General features: G+C 35.8%; 1 protein-coding gene across 2 annotated transcripts; it reads left to right on the top strand.

The window, feature by feature from the left end:
• Positions 1–5: 5 nt before the first annotated feature.
• On the top strand, positions 6–20,837 carry DCLRE1A (DNA cross-link repair 1A). Of its 2 annotated transcripts, none has more exons than XM_027112654.1 (10): positions 6–104; positions 626–1,746; positions 3,662–5,353; positions 6,812–6,945; positions 8,036–8,154; positions 11,032–11,172; positions 12,901–13,046; positions 13,826–13,980; positions 19,092–19,233; positions 20,243–20,837. In XM_027112654.1, the coding sequence occupies exons 2-10, from the start codon at positions 1,281–1,283 to the stop codon at positions 20,401–20,403; spliced, it is 3,156 nt and encodes a 1,051-aa protein (XP_026968455.1). In that variant the 5' UTR covers positions 6–104; positions 626–1,280; the 3' UTR covers positions 20,404–20,837. The 2 variants fall into 2 exon arrangements, with proteins under 2 accessions (XP_026968455.1, XP_026968456.1); XM_027112655.1 differs by lacking the exon at positions 6–104 and adding an exon at positions 233–291.
• The last annotated feature ends 746 nt before the right edge of the window (positions 20,838–21,583 follow it).

The raw sequence follows: 21,583 nt of genomic DNA, 5'->3' as shown, positions 1-21,583 counted from the left end.
AGGGCCCTAACTTTTTTTCTTTTTAAAGTCTCACGTTTAGACCAGGATCAGCTGATTCGACACAGCACTGGGAACGCGAAGCTGTTCCCGCCACGGCACGAAAGGTAAAGGAGTAGGCTTCTTAAAGTTGGGAGTGACTAGCCAATGGCCTTGGCTTATATGCAAACGCAGCATTTTGTTACCCTACAGTGCTGAAAGTGCGGGTGCGAATAGATTGTCAGCCAAGCAGGGGGAGGGGGCAGGATGGGAGCGGACGCAGCTGGAGCTACTCCCGAGGCGCGAGGGTGGCAGGTGGGCGACCGCGGGGATCCCTGAGGGCCCGGCCTCTGTCTTCAGAAGTGGAGAGCACTGGTGGCTTTTGTGGAGCGAGCTGTGCTGGCAGCTCCCTCGCTCCCTTCCCTGGAGGGGGTGAGGGCCCACTCCGCTGGCCTTGCAGCCTTTAATGCCCAAAGAGGCGGTCGAGCCGGTGGGAGGCATCAGGCAGGTGAAGCTTGGTTTTGAGGCTGCTGGAGAGAGAGCTGATCGCCTTCAGGCAGACTACCTCTGGAGTCTGGTGATAGGAGTGTGGGTGGCCTCAGTGCAAGCACAACTTCACGTACTTGAATTTTGTTTGTTCATTGTGCAGTGTTTGTTCGTTGCCGCTGGAGGAAGATACTGGATTGACCCAGGAAACTGAAGTTGTCGAATATCCACCAGTCACGGATAAGGGCGCGTTTTTTTTTTTTTTTTTTGCTAATCACACACATTTGATTATGGTGTGACTAGTGTTACTAGCAAACTGAAGTAGCCATTAAGTGTTTGGAACACCTGCTGAGCCAGTTGCCCAGGGGCTGTGGTTGGGTTTGTGAATTATTTGGACAATTGTCCAGTTGAAAGAGAGCTGACAGGAGCTTTATAACAATTTTACGAAGCTCCTTCTAAGATTGAACTGTTAAACCTATACTTCCCATTGGGGTTTAGTGTTCAAAGTATTACTGACACTACTTTTTATGAATCAAGTCCTGGAAAAAGCCAAGATACCTGAATCGAAATACACACAATGGAAAACTCAGATGTTAATTTTATTGTGCTATAAATGAAACAGTAGGTGTTCTCACGTATAAGGTTTGTAGTTTGCCAATATATTCATTATCAGAGCTTTAGATTCCCATCAAGTTGGTGGGTTTTCTGTTACTTTATTTTCCTGAGCAAAATAATTCCATTTAAAAATTTTGTAACAAGACATAGACCCTCAATTTACTTAAGATTAGTGCTTCTTTAATGATCAAAATCATTTTGCCATGTTAGAGGATGCTTTTCTGGAACAAGACATCTGGGAATACAAATCCAAAAGAAAACCCAAACAAGTACATCCAAATAATTGCTCTGAGAATATTCCAGAATCTGTTGAGAAAGCAACAGATGGACAATACCAGTCAAAACGAAACAGAAATAAAAAAAGAAATGTAAAAGGTAAAAAGAAGGTTAAGGCCCCCGAAACGTGCCTTGGAGAAACAGACAGTCAGACTTCTGTCGCTTCCAGTCAGAACTCTAGTTGTGGAGATGGTATTCAGCAGTGTCAAGACAGGGAGGCCACTCCAGGAAAGCACTGTAGGACTCACAAAAACAAACACGTGTCTCCGAAGATACGACCAGTTTATGATGGGTACTGTCCAAACTGCCAGATGCCTTTTTCCTCGTTGCTAGGTCAAACACCTCGATGGCATGTTTTTGAGTGTTTGGATTCCATACCAGTCTCCGAAACAGGTAAGATTCCAAAAAAGATAGTGGACTCTAAATAGTCAAAAAGACTTGCATTAGGCCAGACATATCAGTCCAGTGAAACAAGCCAGGTAAGCAGTAAACCAAAAATGAGGTGAGATACTCAAAGTATAAATGACTTAACCGTAGAAGGAAACAAGGTAATGCATTGGTACGCTTCTTGTGAAGGGTAAAAAGATAACAGTCAATTCAAGTTGCAAACTTGAAAACAGTATAAATGCATTTTACTATTTCATAAGAGTCCCTAAAAATCTGTGATTTTTCATAAATGTTAATTGAGCACATATTATGGTAGATATTTTCAGCTGCATAAGGTAGGTGGTATTGACATCTGATAGATGAGGGGTCTTAAAAGCTAAACAACTTGCCCATTTTGTTATCTTTTATGAAACAAACTTTTAGAGAATCATGAATGTAGTCCAGCCTTCTAAATATGGCTGTGTTGGGGTCATCATGCTAATGGACAGAAAGAAGAACTAGGAAGGAGTGTTTGGTTATTAAGATTCTAATAAATAAAATTGTGCCAAATGAGAACTGAAGTAATACTATGTTTCTGTTATCATTTAAACTATATAATAAATATCATGTTTAATATGTAGAAAATCCTACTTGTAGTATATGGAGAATGGATGGTTATTGATGATTTGATTATTTAAAAGTTATATATACCATACATAAATTTTTAAATCTCAAAGGATCAAAATTCATTAAAATAAAAATAATATTCAGTATGGCTTTCGTGTTAACTAAGATTCAGAAGACGTTTTATTATTAACTTCTAGTTCTCATTTTAAAGTACTGCATGAAGATGCAAAATAACTTAAAAAAAATTGGCACCAGCCTTATACAACCGTGAAAGCCTCATCAAATGCTAGTAATTTGTTTTTCAGTGGCTTGAAAGTCAGAAATGGCAGCTGGAATCCCGTGGTGAGCACTCAGGGTGAAATATCTTATAGATGAAGCTACCTCAAAGAGTTTTTCTCTTGGTTTTTTCACTGATTAAACTCCTTTGAATGGATAATCTCAGGTGGATTCTTCTTGAATTGAATTTTATTCTATAACATATACTTTTATGAGGTGGGTTTTTAAGCAATGAAGTCTCCAGTTTAATGTGACATCTTTTTGCGGGGGGAGTGGATCATTTTTTGACGGGCCTGAAAATGAACATACAAGGGGTGGGGTATGCCAAGATGCTTTACAGACTGTTTCTCAGTCATAAAGGTATGACAGGGAATAGTTTCCAGATTATTAAAGCCTTATTATTAACCAGTTTATCAAACTGAATTTCAAATCTTAGAACAGAAACTAAAATGTTTAGGGTATGAACAGCTCTAATTAAGATTGCTATTACTGTTTCATATACAGTGTGAATATTAAATAACGGAACCTAATTTGGTACTGCAACTGTCATACATATGTGTTGCCTGATAAGGCAAAAATTGAGGTAGAACTTTAGTCTGTGAGAGACATACTAGCCTTCTCTACTCTTTATTGCTTGAGCAATAGGGACGGAGTGAAACTGATGGGATCAATTTGTAGCACCTGGTTCAGAAATACCTAGTTCAAGCATGACATGCATTTTGGAGGAGCTCATATTTGTGAAAGTTTTTAGTGGGGAGAAAAAGGTGTTAGTCTTAAATTTTGGGGGGGAAAAGAGTATTTGAAAAGAAATTTAAAAGAATATATTGATTTAAAAATAATAACTAGCACCTTGCAAAACCATATTGGATTACTGTTATTGTGTGCTGATTTTTTGTTTATATAATGATAGCTATTGTCCTAAGGCCTCAAAGTTGGACTGATGACTTTCCACTTACATGTTAATTTATAGCGCTAATACTGTCAAAGCTTAGTCTGTGCTTTGATCCGGTAATACTTTTTTCTTTATTAAAATTTTCAGAGTGTCCTGATGCTCTTCAGTGTTCCTCAACAATTCCTTCTCATTACAAGAGATACACTCATCACCTGCTAGCTCAAAGCAGGGCTGGTAATAGTCTTTTCAGCGATCCATCCCATGAGTCAGGTGGGAGTTTCAGTGAGGCTAATTCAGGCTTTCTTTGTAGCCGTAAGGAAAGATGGTCTCCATATCAGAAACAAACAGATAACTTAAAAAAAAATGTTTCAACTGATCCCTTGTTAGTGACACGATGTCTAAGAAAATCTCAGTCTCCAACTGAAACTGATAAAAAGGTTTCCTCTTCAACAAATAGCCAAACTTCCCAACAAGTCCCACCATTTACAGAACTTGTTAATAATGACAAACTGGTAGGATTTGGTTTGCCTCCTGCTGAAGAATTAGACAGTCAAAACAGCCCAGAACACATAAATTTGACATTGCCAGAAAATGGCTTTAGCAACTGTGAAATCTCCTATTCTCCACTTCAAAGTGATGAAGAAACTTATGATACAGATGAAAAGCTGGATGATTCACAACAGGAACTATTTTTTACAGGAAGCTCTAAAGATGGCAGCTTAGAAGAAGATGAAAATAGCTCCACTTTGTCTAAAAAACTCCATGACCCTTTACTGAAGGACCAGGAGGAGAGCTGCCCCGAAGTGGATAGCTTCTTAACTCAGGATAAATACGATGAAGAATTGTATAAATGCAACACTCTAAATGATTCATCTCAACTTACTTTCCAAAATAAGAGTATTATTTTACGTGATGATCCAGCATATACTGATGATTTTATATTGTTTCCACCTGCATTAGCAGAGAGGTTTACTTCTCCTAGTTGCCAAGCTACTAAAGCAAAACCTGATGAGCCAGAATTTCACTCATCTCAGTCAAATAAACAGGTAATTGAAGAATCAGCTGTTTACAATCAAATTTCTCTTCCCTTACTTAAGAGTAAAATGTCAAAACCTTTTGAAAGCCAGGGAGGAGGGTGTCATTCTTTCCAACCAACCCAAAGTAAAACTAGAGAATTATCAAGTAAGAATTTCAGTGCTAAGCACAATACGAACTCAGCATGTTTCTGCAGAAAGGCATTAGATGGTATGCTGGACAGTAAAGTTACAGCTTTAAATACAGCGATATTTTCTAGTACACCTACTGCTGCTAAGTCTTTGAAAATATTGCTATCTGGCCCTAAGTGTAATGCATCACAACCTTCTACTAAGGTAATGAAGCAAATGGATATAGGTGTGTATTTTGGACTACCACCCAAAAGAAAAGAAGAGAAATTGCTGGTGGAAAGTGCATTAGAAGGGATGAACTTAAATACAGTTGTAAGTCCTAATGAAAAGAGGTCCCGGCAGCGCAAGAGGAAAACAGAAAAATCATTAAGTGATTTAGAATTAGAGGCAAATAATTTAAGTGAGAGTCAGCCCTCTGTGGAACTTTCTCGTAAGAGGTCACAGCATCAAAGAAAGAGACTTAAAAAGTCAGATTCATTGCAGGAAGGAGTACATCAGAAGAGTTCAGGTCACCGTAACAAGACAGAACCTGGAACAGTCAAGTTAAGTAAAGACAGAGTCTTCGTAAAATCAGCTCATGGCAGGCTGCAGAGAGGGAACACGAAAATCCCAGAGTCATCGAATGCAGGAGAATTAAGGAAAAGGACATGTCCATTTTATAAGAAAATACCTGGTAAGTTGAAATATCAAGGCTTACTGTATCTACGAAGATGCAACTTTTTTGTATTACATGTTCATTGCCCATGTTATGTGTGTGTGAAACAATTTTTTTGTGTGTTTACTTTTTATACCTCATTGACCTGTAACAGACTTTTTTTCCTATTTAATCTTTTTTACTCCATTCAATTCAGCAAACTTTTATTAAACATATTTTATATATAAGGTACTATACTATTTAGATAGATATTACAGATCTGACAAAGATTCATATAGATCAGCTTAATACAGAAGGAGGAAAGGCTCTCTGTAAGTAACCATAATAACAGCTTCTAAGCACTTAAGAAAAATGCAAGTACTAAGTAGCTTCGAAGAAGGAAAATGTCACAGGTTATGCAGGTCATAATAAATGCTAAACATTTTTAAACCATATCATAACTTAGTTTCTCAGTCTTTTCATGTTCTTATAATTTCTCATGTCTTCATAGATGAGTTAGTAGAAAAATGTGTCATAAAATGAATTTTATTATTGAAGAAAACAGGTACCCTTCTTCTGAAAAGAATATAAAACTGCCCAAATATACTTGGTTTCAGAAAAAAATTTTAGTATGCTTTTTTGATATTCTAAATCTATTCAGTATAATTTGTTCAAAATATTTATGTAAAGAAAAGCATTTATGTACATCATAGTACCAGTTCTGTTTTTAATAATTATTTTGATTAATTTTCTGTATTTTAAGTGAGCCCAGAATTAGTGGGCCACGTGTGGATAGGCCTCCGTAGAATTGTGGAGGTATGTTTATTTGCCTGCATATCACAGTCAGCGCACTTGTTTTTTCTCATGAACAAATTTCAGAACAGCGCCATCTTTTTTATTTATTTTTTTCATTATTGCTCCTCTAGGGAGGCTGTTTAGGCTTTTTGTTTGTTTGTTTGTTTCCCTTCCTCCTCCCCACCTCCCACAATGAAAGTCAAATACTACAGATACCCTGTTTATCTGTTATTGTACTGTGGCCCTTCGGCGGGCCATTAGATTATTTGGGTCATCACCCATTTTTGCCCCTTAGGAGCATACCAATATCACCCCCATTGAGAATTCATGTTTTAAAAGAAAGTTAGCATTCTCCTTTTGCTGTTTTGCAGAAGTAAAGGATTTTAGGTGCCCAGTAAGTATTGTGAAAACATTCAGCAAAACAAAAAAGTAACTCATTCGTAGCTAGTGTTTTTAATTTTTTTGTACAGTTATTCATTAAAAAGCCTATACCGGGATATTTAATGGAAACTTGTAAGACTCATTTTCATCTCTAGTATCACCTTTTACTGAATTTATGTGGTGTAGATTTTTAAATTAAAATGTAAAGTTAAGTTGGAAATGAGATGTAAAGGTGTCAGAGGGTTTGCTATATAAGCAAATTGGGTTGCTTTTACTTAGTTAGCTATCGCTCAAGCAGCTGTGTTGGTGTTTTCATCGTAGGAACTGGCTTTACAGTCGATGCCTTTCGGTATGGATCGGTTGAAGGTTGCACGGCCTATTTTCTCACACATTTTCATTCTGATCATTATGCTGGATTGTCTAAAAACTTCACGTTTCCTGTTTATTGTAGTGAGGTAAGTTTTAGTATCCTAAATCCTGAATTTGTAGAATGCAGCGAATTTCTAACCAGTCTGGTTAAAAAAAGGTAATTAAGATTGTAAGATCTATCATTCTTCTAGAAAATATATGAAAAAACAGACTCCACATTGAGATTCTAAAAGTGAATGAGTTATTGTCAATAGTTACAATAGATTTTTTAAATTATGCTTTATTATGTGGAAACAATAAATATTGATACCTCATGATGTACTGAAACATGTAAGTTTCATTCAGTAAATATTTACTGCATGCCTAAAAAGATACTCAAGGCAAAATACGTAACTTCAGGGAACCTTCAGGCTATACACTCACAGACAGTACCGCAATGGGATCTGTATTGTAATAGAAAAGTGAACAGAATGCCTAAAAGTAGAGAGAAGCGGGGCTTTACTGTGTCCTAGGCTAAAGTTAGAAAAAGTTTCACGGTGAAAGAGATACCTTGAAATAATTATGAAAAGGTGAGCATTTTAATGTGTATTACTAAGGGCTTTGGCTAGAATTTGATTTCATCCTCAAGCATTCTTGAATTATCTTCTTTTTATTAATGAGGCAGCTGAGGCTCGGAGAGGTTAAGTGGCATGCCCCAAGTCACAGAGCTAGTAATGGCAGAGCCAGAATTTGAACGCAGGTCTGTCTCATTTCAGAGCAAGGCAGAGGAAAGAGGAGAGAGCCTTCCAGGTAGAGAAGAGTTTGTGTAAAGGCACAGACACCTAAGAAGTATGCCCATTCCAGGAACTTCAGATAATTCAGAATCACTAAAGACAAGATAGGGAATAACAGGAGATAAATCCACAGAAATGGGTAGGGGCCAGATCATGAAGGGTTTTGTATGACGTGATGGGGATAATGGACTTTTTACAGGTGAGGGAGCATCGGTGACAGTTTTTAAGCAGAGTTGTGACACAGTCATTTTAGAAAGTTCTTCCTGGCATTCTGGAGGGTTTACATGAGTATAAGTGGGAGAACCAAGAGATTATTAAGATATTTGGGTTCTAAACTAGATATGAAATAAAAGACATATTTAATGTTTTAGTGTATCAGCAATAGGCACATCCTGTTTTGCAGATAACTGGCAATCTGTTGAAGAGCAAACTTCACGTGCAAGAACAATATATCCATCCATTGCCGACAGACACTGAATGTATAGTGAATGGTGTCAAGGTTGTTTTGCTAGATGCCAATCAGTAAGTATTAAAGTTACCTTAGTAATACCCTATTTTTAAATATTCAAAAGGAAAACACATTGCATGGTTATTTAAGAACTTTTTATTGGAACTATTATGCTTGATATTTCATAAATGTCTTATTTAAGTAAGATAAGAAACAGTTAAGTAAAGTGTGCTTCTCCTTTTGAAAAAAAATGTACCCAATTACAGGATCAAAGATTAAACATAGATTCTCTAAGTGTTCTCTAACCCATTTTTTAATGAAGTTTAAATTACTATGCTTTACATGAGGCTCCATCTTATTTTTTTAAAAATCTTTTAACATATTGCTGCTGTTCTTTAAGAGATAACCTTTTGCCATTTTCTTTAATATCACTTACATAAATTAACAGCTGGTACAAATTAACAGCTGGTACTCCATTCAGATTCTAGAGGTTTTTTTTTTTTTTCCTTTAAGAAATCCTTTAGGTTTTTGATACTAAAGTCTTGGAAGATTTTTTTCTTGGAAATTGGTTTTCTTTTTCCCTCATTTTTTTAAATGTAAAGTACTGTCAGGATTCACATTGCCAAAATGTAACTGTCGGTCAGCCACGCATCTTTGTAATTTCCATAGAATGTTAGCCTTATGTACCTTAGAGATCATAGATGCCTAGAGAATTAAAATTAAGACTAAACCTAGGTTTCCTAAAATCCAGGCTTGTTATTTTTTCAGGTTGCCTATAAGTTTTTGTCTGCTAACTTCGCTGCTGTTTATTTTTTTAATCACCAATTATGATAACTCAGGTTCTGATTTATTTTTTTTTTGGTCAACTTTATTGAGGTACAATTTACATAAATAAAATGGACCCATTTTAGATCTTTGCTGAAGTTTGACAAAAGTAAACACCCATGTAATTCCCACCACAATAAAAATATGGAAAATATTCCCCACCACAAAAGTTTTCCTTGTGTTCCTTCCCAGTCAATCCCCAACCCCGACTCTGACCCAGGAAACCATTGATGTGTTTTCTATGACTGTGGATTAGATTTGTCTTTACTAGGGATTCATCTAAATGAAATCATATAGTATCTTCTGTTTTGTATCTGGCTTCTGTCACTCCTCATGTTTTTGAGATTCATTCATGCTGTTGTGTGTTCCTTTTACTTACTGAGTACTATCTATTGTATGGACACAATACAATTATTTTTTCCATTCACTTCTTGTTGGACAACTGATTTTTGTTTATTGATCTTGTATCCTGAGACCTTGCTAAGCTTGCTCATTAGTTGTTGTAGGTTTTTTGTAGATTCTTGAAAATGTTCTACATATGTCATCCACAAATAAAGATGCTTTCGTTTTACTTCTTTCTTTCCATTTAGAATGATATTTTTTCTCTTATTTATTGTACGGGATTATGCCTTCAATACAGTGTTGAATAGGAGTGATGTGAGCAGACATATTGCCGTGTTCTCGATCTTAAGGGGAACGCTTTCAGTCTTTCTCCGTTAAGTATGATGTTTGCAGTAGGGTTTTCATAGATGCCTTTTATCAGGTTGAGGAAAATCCCTTCTATTCCTATTCTGCTGGGAGTTTGTAATCGTGAATGGGTGTTGAACTTTGTCAAATGTTTCTCTGGCATCTATTGAGGTGATAGTACAACTTTTGTCCTCTGTAATGTTAATGGGGTAAATGACAAAGATGGACTTAAACCAGCCTTGCATTACTGAGATAAACCCCACTTGGTCTTCATGTAATTACCCTTTTTCAAAATATATAGCTGGATTTGATATGCTAATATTTTGTTAAGGAATTTTGTGTCTGTTTTAAAAAGTATATTGGTCTATAGGGTTTTTTTAAACTACACTTTTGTCTTATTTTGATGTCAGAGTAATACTGGTCTCATGAAATATTCCTTCCTCTATTTTCTAAAAGGTGTCATGTAGTAATTATTATTATTTCTTCCCTAAAAGTTTAGTGGAAAATCTCTAGTGAGGTCATCAGGGCCTGAATTTGGGAGTCAGGGAGATAAGGGGAAGTTTTTAATTACAATTGTAATTATTTCCTGTGTTTTCCTAGAATTTAAAATGAAAATTCTCTGTGTTTCGGCAGTAATTTCCAAACCCCATTGTGTCAGGGGTCCCCGAGACCACCTTGAGGCTCAATGGTTCACCAGATGGACTCACAGGACACAGAAAGGCTGTTTTATTTGTGGTTACAGCTTATCACAGTGAATGGATACAGATTAAAATCAGCAAAGGGAAAAAGGCAAATGGAGGCAAATCCAGGAGAAACCAGGTGCAAGTTTCAAGGTGTCCTCTTCTAGTGGAGTGACACAGATGTGCTTAATTCTCCCAGCAACAGTGTGTATAGGAGGTGTGGCCAACCAGGGAAGCTCAGTTGAACCTTGGTATCCAGGGGTTTTATTGAGGGTCAATCATGTACACATGCAACACCCATGCTGATTGACCTGGGGTACTTAGACGCCAGTCCCCGAGAGCAAAGACAGGTATTCACCATAGATCACACTGTTAACATAAACTATCTTATCAAACTAGTAACACATGGCCCAATGTGTCAGGCATACAAAACACTCTTAGCAGGCAGAATATTTCAAGGACTCTAAACTTATCTCCCAAGGGCCAGCCAATGGCTATTCCTAAGGACAGGCCTTTCTTGGGGACCTGTGGAGTTTGCACAACACTGGCCTGCTGAATTAACCCTTTCCTGCACACCATTTTTTTTGTGTGTGTGACATAAACTTCCTTAAGTTAAAATGCTACATACCTTTGTAGTACAATGCTATGTCATTGTGGTCAGCTAATAAAGTATATTAACTTGTTGATATTGAAATGAACACTCTTTCTTCAGATGCTTTGCCTGTGTTAAGAATATTCCTTTGAAATGTTTGTGTTCAGCTGTCCAGGTGCTGTCATGATCCTTTTTTATCTTCCTAATGGTTATGTCATACTACACACTGGAGACTTCAGAGCAGATCCCACCATGGAACGTTCTCTTCTTGCAGGCCAGAAAGTCCACACGCTTTACTTAGATACAACGTAAGAGAAACTTTGTGTACTTCTTTTTTCCACTAACAGCATTTGCCCTGCATGTTATGAATAATTTGAACTTTTGCTTAGGTAATCAAAATGATGGCTTACTGTCTAATTATCATTTTAAGTATTAGGTGGATGCTGTTTGAAAAAATATATACTTAAGAACAAATTTTGGATTGCATGGCTTAACTGACTCCAGCTCAATTTTTTATGTAATATCCTTTTGAAAATATGGTTTATGTAAAAACCTTGCTATTGAAACAAGGATGAAAAATTTGGGAGCAAACTTTAGGAAAACGCCCTTTAAAGTTATCCTTTCAAAGTGTCTGTGTAACTATTAAGCATGATTGTGAAGAAAAAAACAGAGAATGAGATTCTGTCTGAATATTCAAACTTACTTTGTTCCTTTCTCCAAAAGGTAGTCTATAAGTGGCAACCTTGAATTCCTAAGTGCTACATAATGGTATAAGCTATTATCTTCTTTTATATATTGAAATACCTCATCAATTGGTCAGAAATTATGTTAACCATTTCAACCTGTTTCAAGAAGAAGTGAGTTTGGATGGCATATCTTAGTAAGAGACGGTCTTTCCACAACCAGTTTTCTAATACTATAGTTAATTCTTCCATTCACCTAAATACTAGGTGAACTAAGAAAATAATTTTTTTTAAACTTTGTTACTTAATTCTACATACAATTCTGGATTTCTTTGTGAGTATTTATAGGAGAAAGGACTAAGTCTTTTCTTAATAATAAGAATTATGGCTGAACAGCAAAAACAATTTTGAAAATTGGAAAAATATTTCTTTAATGTGTGTACTTTATGAGATTTTTCGTGAAAAAGTGGTTAATTTTCATCTCAAATATCTATAACTAATAGTGTTAATTTTTCATTGGGTGTTACTGTATTGAAGTAGACCCAACTGGATCTGCTGTAGTCCCATGATACTATATATATTTCTATATCTCCTAAAAGAAAATAACAACCAGATGAATATTAACTGTTTGATTTAATGCTACTTCACCAAATTCATGTTCAGTTTCATTATCTTAAAATATATATATATTTTTTGGGCTTCCTTGGTGGCGCAGTGGTTGAGAGTCCGCCTGCCGATGCAGGGGACACAGGTTCGTGCCCCGGTCCGGGAAGATCCCACATGCTGCGGAGCGGCTGGGCCCGTGAGCCGTGGCCGCTCAGCCTGTGCGTCCGGAGCCTGTGCTCCGCAGCAGAAGAGGCCACAGCAGTGAAAGGCCCGCGTACCGCAAAAAAAAAAAAAAATATATATATATATATATATATATATGTATATATATATAATTTTTTTAACTAAATCAGAATTCTTTAGTCCAAAAAGTTAATCCCTATAAATCATATTTCCTTTGATAGGGATTGGGGTTAAAAAGAAAGATATTAAGGCTTATAATTCATAGCTAAAATAGCTACCTAGAAATATTCTTGAAGGAAAAAAAATGCAGTTTCTTTATTTGAGGGTTATAAAAGAAATAGAATTAAAAAGGTATATTGAAATGTATAGTTCCATCATAAATAATCAATAGCTGGTAACAAATATTTTAACCACAGGCACTGGTGAGATAACTGTGGTGGTGTTAATGTACTATACTGCTGTTGTATGTAATTTTGCTAAAGCTTGTTTTCTAAAATAGCATCCAACTTAATGCTATGACTTTCTTGTTGTTCTTTTAATAAGTACCATATTTCCATATTACAGATATTGCAGCCCAGAATACTGTTTTCCGTCTCAGCAAGAGGTTATCCAGTTTGCCATCAACACTGCCTTTGAGACTGTAACTCTAAACCCACGTGCTCTTGTTGTCTGTGGCACTTATTCTATTGGAAAAGAGAAAGTCTTCCTAGGTGGGTGGTAGCTGTAGCTAATTTACTGTATTCTAAAGATCAGATTCTTTTTGCATAAAGCCCTTTCAGGCTCTGTTCTTTCAGTTGATATTTATTTCCTGAAACAGTTCAATATTACCTTTGAGGTTGAAAGAAAAATTTGGTAGAGTTTGATTCATTTAAATTTTGAAAGCCTTAACTTAATGGAAACATTTGATAAGTATGTTTACGGTAGCCTTTATATCTGCAAAATGTTTATAGAGCAAAAGTCCATGCTACATTAGTATTTTAGTGAACTTTGAAAGATGACTAGTGCATAGGTCTTTCACTGCATTCTTTGATGATAACCATCAATTAATTATTTTAGAGACCAGTTTTAGTTTTTGTTCCTAAATGATTTTTGGATATGTAACTGTAGTTTGTCTATATAGTATTGTACTATTTTGCAAAGTACTTCCATTTCTTCTTAACTGTGGTCCCATAATGTCAAACATTAAGACGTGAAATGATAAAGCTAAGGTTTTAACTCCTCCAAATTTTGTTTTTTCCCTCCCTCTAACTCTTTCCATACATCTTATGCAATTTTTAAATACTAGGTCTTTAAAAATAAATTCTTGGCTTTCTCACAATTTATTCCACATAGTTAACTGACAAACCTGTTCAGCCTTTTTGAGATATTATGGCAAAAGTGTGAATGTTTTGAATTTCTTTTAATTTGGTAAATTCTTATTTTAAAGTTAAGTTGTAATTTTATTTTTTTCATAAGCTGTAATTTTACTATTTTTAAACTTTTCCTTTAGCCATTGCTGATGTTTTAGGTTCAAAAGTGGGCATGTCCAAAGAAAAATATAGCACATTACAGTGCTTCAATATACCAGAAATTAATTCCCTCATCACTACAGACATGTGCAATTCGCTGGTTCACCTTCTCCCAATGATGCAAATTAATTTTAAGGTAAGCATTCAAGAGACATGTCTTTTTAGGATGAACTAGAAAAGGCAATCTGATGATTGTAAACTAGAATCCCATTTTACTTGCATTTAACGTAGAGGAATTCAGTTACAGTGGAGTCAAAGTAAACTTTGCCCTAGAAAATTTTTTAAGTGGAATTTTAAATGTTTTAAGTTTGTGTGTGTGTGCAGCTGTATAGAGTAATTCATATGCCCACCAGGCGTTTAAGAACTAGAGAACTGTCATAAAGGAAGAAACAAAAATAGAAAAGTGTGCAGCTCTCTGGTCATTCAAACATTCTGAGATTGTTCTCCATTCTTCCTGGATGAGTAGGGAAATGAGTGGAGAATTCTAGGGAGTTCTTACTTTTCTTCAGGTCTATTCTGTATAATATTAAGCCACTATAACATTGATATACGTTGAAAATATACTGGTGAGGATTAAATGAAACAGTAGAAGTGAAAGAGAAAGTTCTAGTGCTAGTTCTGAGATATAAATTAAGATACATATGACATGACCTCCCTGTGATTTATGGGGGCTCATTTGTCAGATTTATTCAGATACTAAGATTCATTCCATTTACTAACGTTTTGACACCTTGCAATGGAATACATCAAACCTATGTATTAAAAGTAATTCAGGGCTTCCCTGGTGGCGCAGTGGTTGAGAATCTGCCTGCTAATGCAGGGGACACGGGTTTGAGCCCCGGTCTGGGAGCATCCCACATGCCGCGGAGCAACTAGGCCCGTGAGCCACAACTACTGAGCCTGCGCATCTGGAGCCTGTGCTCCGCAACAAGAGAAGCCGCGATAGTGAGAGGCCCGCGCACCGCAATGAAGAGTGGCCCCCACTCACCGCAACTAGAGAAAGCCCTCACACAGAAACGAAGACCCAACACAGCAAAAATAAATTAATTAATTAATAAACTCCTACCCCCAACATCTTAAAAAAAAAAAAAGTAATTCAGAACATAATGTACACCAAAAAATATGTTTTTAATTTTGCTATAATGTTTATGAAATAACTTTTATGGAGCTTTTTGAAATAGCTTAGGTGTTGATTACTGTATCTGTCTTATAAATAATAACACTTACATTGTGTAAAGAAAATTAGGATTTTAGTTCTGTCCCTTGAGTAAGGAAATTCTCACTGATGTAACTACTCTTTTCATGAGATTATGGTAAAAATTTTATGGCCTATTTTCATGAGTATATAATTCATAAAAATGTCTAGGATAATCAAGTCATAGTGTTGTCCACTGGTGTTTAAGCCAGCTTTGCAAACATATGTTAAATTTGAGAGGCAGCCAGTTTAATGGAGGCTAATGAGGATGTTGGTTAATTATAAAATGAACACTGATATCCTGCGGAGGGTATAGCATATTTTTATAATTTTTATAAAGATTACTTCATGCAATACAGCCTTATTTCCTGCTAACTTAGTTTCATTTGGACAAATTATCCATTTAGAGGGACAAAAGGGGTGGGGAAGTAAGAATATTATGGAAATGAAGGGACTAGACCTTTCCAAGAATAGTGTTTAAAAGTGCCGTATGCTGTGGAGAGGTCATATGAGGAAAAAATGACCTGCACAAGAACTGTTTCAGTGAAGTGATGTTGGAGAAAGCCAGTGACAGCAGAGGGCTAAGGAATGAATGAGAAGGTGTACAGATGGCCAAGGAGCACATAAAAAGAGGATCAACACTGTTGGCCATCAGGGAACTGCAGATCAAAACCACAGTGAGACACCACTGTACACTCACAAGGATAGCTGTACTAAGAAAGACAGTGCCAGTTGTTGGTGAGGATATGGAGAAACTGGAACCCTCATGCGTTGCTAATGAGATTTTTAAGTGGTGCAGCTGCTTTAGAAAGCAGTTTGTTAATTTCTTTCAAAGTTAAACATGGAGTGACTATATGACCAGCGATTCCAGTCCTAGGTATATGCCTAGGAGAATTGAAAACATGTGTCTACTTCTACACAAATGTTCACAGCAGCATTATTCATAATAGCAAAAAACTGGAAACAACTCAGATGTCCATCAAATGATGGATGGATAAACAAAATGTTATATATACTTAAAATAGAAATATTCTTCAGCTGTAAAAAGGAACGAATTACTGCTACATGCTACTATATGAATGAGCATTGAGAACATGCCAAGTGAAAGAAGCCAGACACAAAAGGCCACATATTGTGTGATTCCATTTATATGAAACATCCAGAATAGGTAAATCTGAAGAAGTAAGTAGATTAGTGGTTTCCAGGGCTTGAGGGAGAGGGAATGGGGAGTGACTGCTAATGAGTACAGTGTTTTATGGAGGGGTGATGAAATGTTCTAGAATTAGAAGTGGTGATGGTCATACAACTTTGTGGCTATACCAACAACCACTGAACTGTATGCTTAAAAAACACCCCAAAACCTGGCAGTTACCTGCTTTGAAGACAAAAAACAAAAAAAGGAATATCTGAAATCGTTGCCTGTATTATTTCCATTGTTTGTCATAGGTTGTTGGTATTGTTCAGTAGCCCTTCCCCTTCCTCCATGAAAGTGGCCAGATATTGATGACATTTTTTACAATTTCATATCTTCAGAACACAGACGGAGCAGAAGCTGACAGTTACCATAGACTATATTTTAGTTAGTACTTAAAGCCAGTTTTTTTTACCAGCCAAAAATAGTTTTATTGTATCAGAGCTAATGACTTTTTTGTGAAAATGTAAACCTGATACAATTGTCAGGGTTTCTAAGGCAGGCTTGAAAGACTTAGAAACCCTATAAATAAAACCATTCGTGCTACCTAGTTCAACATCCCAAGTTCATATATGTAAGTATATAGTTTACTATCACCTCTGATTTAAACCTTATTCATGGGATGTGGCAAAACATTATAACAGTAATGTTATAAATGATTATTTGCATACTGAAAAAATAACTTTAGGGGCATCTACTGAATGCATTTTAATCACAAACTGGTTACCACTAAACAGAGAGACAAGTCATAGATCAGGGACTTTATGTTGACTAAATGATAATAAAATTCCTCATGATAGTAGTTCTGCAGTTGTGGTTAATGAAAGACTAGTGGCTGTCAGCAGTCTTCTCTGTGTGTTTGGCTTATATGATAATATCCTATGTTTTTGTTTGTGTACAGATTAATGATGTTTTCATGGTAACTCTAATTTGTCTCATGAAAAGCATGAAATTACTTCTGAGTGGGTTCTCCCGAGTGTTTTAACAGAGGCAAATAAGAATGGATAAGTTTGATGACCTGCATTGATAGCTGGACTCTCAGTTTATGATATTATGTGTTTAATTGCGCTAAACCTGTTTCCTATTATTTCCTTTTCTTTGTGAGGACAGGAAGAGAGAGGGATTAGTAATTAAGCAAATAGTATTACAATAGATCTTAGACTAAGTAAGACAAAAATCTGAAAATTTGCAGGGCCAGGGATATGGTAATGAAAACTTAGTTATATAGCTATATAACTTAAACTTTTTTGGGGGGGGGGGTAGTAGTTGGTAAGAAATATGACTGTTTAATGGTAGGTATACAAATTAATAAAAGATCATTATTTGATGCAAAAGAGAAATCAAAGGGTTATTATTAATTTGTCAAGTGAAATCTTAATGTCTGATAAACACAGTAAACTGTTCAACCTTTAAATAGTAATCAAAAAGAAAAATTAAAAAAAAAAGATGTGTTTGTCTTCTACCAAATTGGTGTACTTTTAAAAAAGGTAATATTCCTGTGCTGAGATTTAGAGAAATTGGCACTCTTCATCCACTTGGATAATAATGGAAAAGAGGGTAAATCCTCAACTATCTCCATTTCTAGGAATTTATACTAAAAAATGAGTCCTTTCTGAAGAGATCAATCTGTAAGTTCCTAGGTGCTGATGGTATAATAGATGATGAGAGTCTTAAAAAGTTAGGAAAGGGTAGATGGTTTCCATTAAAAAAAAAAAAAAAGACTCAGAAGGTGGTGTTTATTGATGTCTTCCCCTTAGGCTGTAAACTTCCAAAAGGTGAAGGCTGTCTCACCACTCTGACATCAGCACCTGGTGTTAATACTGGAACAGATATTTATTGAACAAATGAATAGATGGATGAGTGAATTTGTCTTTATCATTTCTTCAGAACTTCCTACCAGCATCTTTTAAAAATTCAGTAGAGTATGTATGGTTGAAGAAGAAAAAGAAGACTTCTAGAAATCCAAGATGATACTACATACACTTTAGGTTTTTTATTGTTTTAAATAAAATTAAAATTTTATTATAAATTTACACTAAGCCTTTGACACTCTGGGTTGAATCTTTAGCCCAAAAAGTATTAGAGTTTTTTTTGTATCCCTCTTGTCATTGTTATATTTATCTGGATTTCTCTTATCTTTCAAAGGTTGAACCTTTGTCATTGATTTTCTGAGAATCTTACCTAATGTCCTCACTAATGATGACCTCACTAATGATGACCTCAAGATTTATTAGCATATTACTTCTGATCATAGCACTGTGAAAAGTTTTGAAATTATTCTAGTTCATGCATAAAGGGTGAAAAGGAGTAAACACTTGAAAAGGGAACACTAGATACTATGCATCTTAAAATGTATGTCTGAGTTGAGTATAATGCCATTATAAAGTTATTTCCATATTTTATCCATCTGTCAGACCTCTACTGGTGTATATGTATGAGGATATGTTTGGATTGATGTTTACCAGTGTTAATATCAGTATCTCTCATAAGGATAGTATTAGATGCTAGTATCTCTAATATCCTAATAAATGTAGGATTTGGAGAGGTGTTTGTTTTGTTTGTTTTTGGTAGCTATCTGAATTGTAATTTTAAAACACATGATTACTTATCTTTAAAGTTGCCTCATCTTATTTTTCTCAGACTGTACTTAAATTTGTTTAACTTAGGTAAGTAAAGGGGAAAAGATTTTTTTTTCCGTGATTTTATTTTTGGGGGGAGCACAGCACTAGGTTTTCCAAGTTAATGTTCACCAAGTGAAAACTCCGTGACTGTGCCAATGTAACATTTTAATCATTCTGTTTTATTCCATATAACCCATCTTCACTGACCATTAAATAAATATCCTTTTTTTATTTAACAGGGTTTACAGAATCATTTGAAGAAGTGTGGTGGGAAATATGATCAGATTTTGGCTTTTCGACCTACAGGATGGACGCATTCTAACAAGTTAACTAGTATGGCGGGTATTATTCCCCAGACCAAAGGAAACATTTCAATATATGGTATAATTATTCAATTTTTTTACTCTTAATGTTTGTAATTACCTTACATTTTTTTTAAAAGCAGTAAAACTAAGATCCAGGGAAAAAGAGGCACCAAAGAATCTTTAATAATTTAACAGGTTCAAATCATTCCTCATGCTCTACACCTGTATCTTTAGTATGTTGTAAATGCATATAAAGGAGTATGAATGTAGTAAATAGACATTGACTAATACAGATCAGTCTATATGTGTGATCAGTGACATGTAGGAGAGATTGTAGAACTACTTGAAAGGAGGGGTGGGTAGTGCCATTGTGTTCTGGAAGTTTAAATGACACTGCGACATCAAGAACAGGAAGACAGTGGATTAGATGTGATGACAGCAAGAGATACAGACTTGACTTTAATTTTTTCATCTTTGGAGGATGTTTACCATTGTCCTCAGAGATTGGCTTATTACAATAATGGCTGATGGAAACATTTTTGGATCCCAGTTTTCTCAAAACAGGACCCTTTCTCCCTCTTTCTCTGAGGTATTTGATCTTCAGTAAAGAAGATGAAGAGATTTTTAGTACTTAATTTTTTTTTCCTTTTTATGCGTACAAAGCTTGGGGATGGAATCTGCTTACTTGCCGTGGAAATCAAGAGTCTTCTGCTTGTCACTCTTTAAATTTTACTCATATTTCTTCCAGAATTTTCCTGAAATCAATAGCTGGGCAAAGTGCTTAAAGGGAAGAATTGTTTAAAAAGAAAAGCCTACTTATAAATAAGAATCTATAGAAATGCCTATTATTAAGTGTCTACATAGCAAAGTAATAGAATTTTTTAATGTTCAAAAGTTTTTGTATCATTTTAATGTTTATTATTTGTAAAAGATACTAGCAAATTTTGTTATCAGAAAAAAAGCACCAATGAATTTTTGGCAAAAATACTCTGGATTGCTTTCCTTTTCTCTTTTATTTTATTTTGGGCTTGTGCAGTTTTCTTTATTAGTTTGATTTTTAGTAGGCACTGTCTTTCGTGTTGCAGGGATTCCTTATAGTGAACACAGCAGCTACCTAGAGATGAAACGTTTTGTTCAATGGCTGAAGCCGCAGAAAATCATACCTACCGTGAATGTTGGCACCTTGAGATCCAGGCGCACAATGGAGAAATATTTTGAAGAGTGGAAGCTGGAAGCTGGATATTGATGTTACCTCAGAGGACTCAGAAGTAGTTAAGTAACTTAGGCGTAGCTTGTTAGTAGTTAAATCTTCAGTGATATGATATTTCACTTTATGTGAAAAACCTCATGAAGGTCACTCATACAGCTTATTTTCTCATTTACGTTTGAATAACATGTTCACAGTGCAGGACCTCTCAGCATCATCAATGATAATTGAGACTGGTCTGCCTAGTACCCTTGTTTCTTGCCCCTCCCTGTGGGGCTGTTGTATTCCACATCCAACAGTAGGAGCGTAAACATAGGCAGGTTTGGGGACCAAAGGATTCATGATAATAAACTAGATTGAAAGCATTATATGTAAGTAATTACGTATCTTTAAAATTATTTAATATGGGGCATATTTTTATGAGATAAAGCTTTTCTATGATATGTATACTTAAATAAAAAATTGATCTTAAATTTGCCATAGTGTCGTTTGGTTTTTAGGATTTATAACTGACATTTATGCAATCTTATAAAATTTCAGTGACAGTAAGTCAAAATTTGACTCTGAAAAAGATGACTCAAAGAGACTAGACAACTACCCAGTAAATGATGGAGAAAAGTTTGAGTGAATAATGTTTATCTGAATTGTTTACTCAAGACATTAGATAAGTAAAAGTTTAGATTGCAATTCTTTGTTTGTTTGTTTGTTTTTGTTTTTGCGGTACAGGGGCCTCTCACTGTTGTGGCCTCTCCCGTTGCGGAGCACAGGCTCCGGACGCGCAGGCTCAGCGGCCATGGCTCATGGGCCCAGCCGCTCCACGGCATGTGGGATCTTCCCAGACCGGGGCACGAACCCGCGTCTCCTGCATCGGCAGGCGGACTCTTAACCACTGCGCCACCAGGGAAGCCCGCAATTTTTTTTTTTTAAAGTGAGATTATATAATTTATTTATGAGTCTTGATCTCTCCAACAGAGATTAACTGATCCAAAATGAAAATTTGGGGCAATACATGTTAAAAATGTTTTTATAGGGTTTAAATAAGAAAATGGCTAGCATAATGAAAGTATGCATGTGTATATATGTGTATTCTTCCATTGCCTCTAATGAAATTAATTTACGGATTCCTTAATGTTTTAATGGAAAATTATTTTCTGTGATGATTTCGGTCACCAGAAGAATAGTACTCTCCACGAACTTTATTTTCATAAACTTGGATTTT

Source organism: Aethalodelphis obliquidens, unplaced genomic scaffold (assembly GCF_003676395.1).
Source record: "Aethalodelphis obliquidens isolate GAN/ISIS:26980383/991018 unplaced genomic scaffold, ASM367639v1 scaffold11, whole genome shotgun sequence".
In the NCBI taxonomy this organism is placed as follows: domain Eukaryota; kingdom Metazoa; phylum Chordata; class Mammalia; order Artiodactyla; family Delphinidae; genus Aethalodelphis; species Aethalodelphis obliquidens.
The sequence above is the reverse complement of the archived record's forward strand: the minus strand, read 5'-3'. Positions and strand labels throughout refer to the sequence as shown.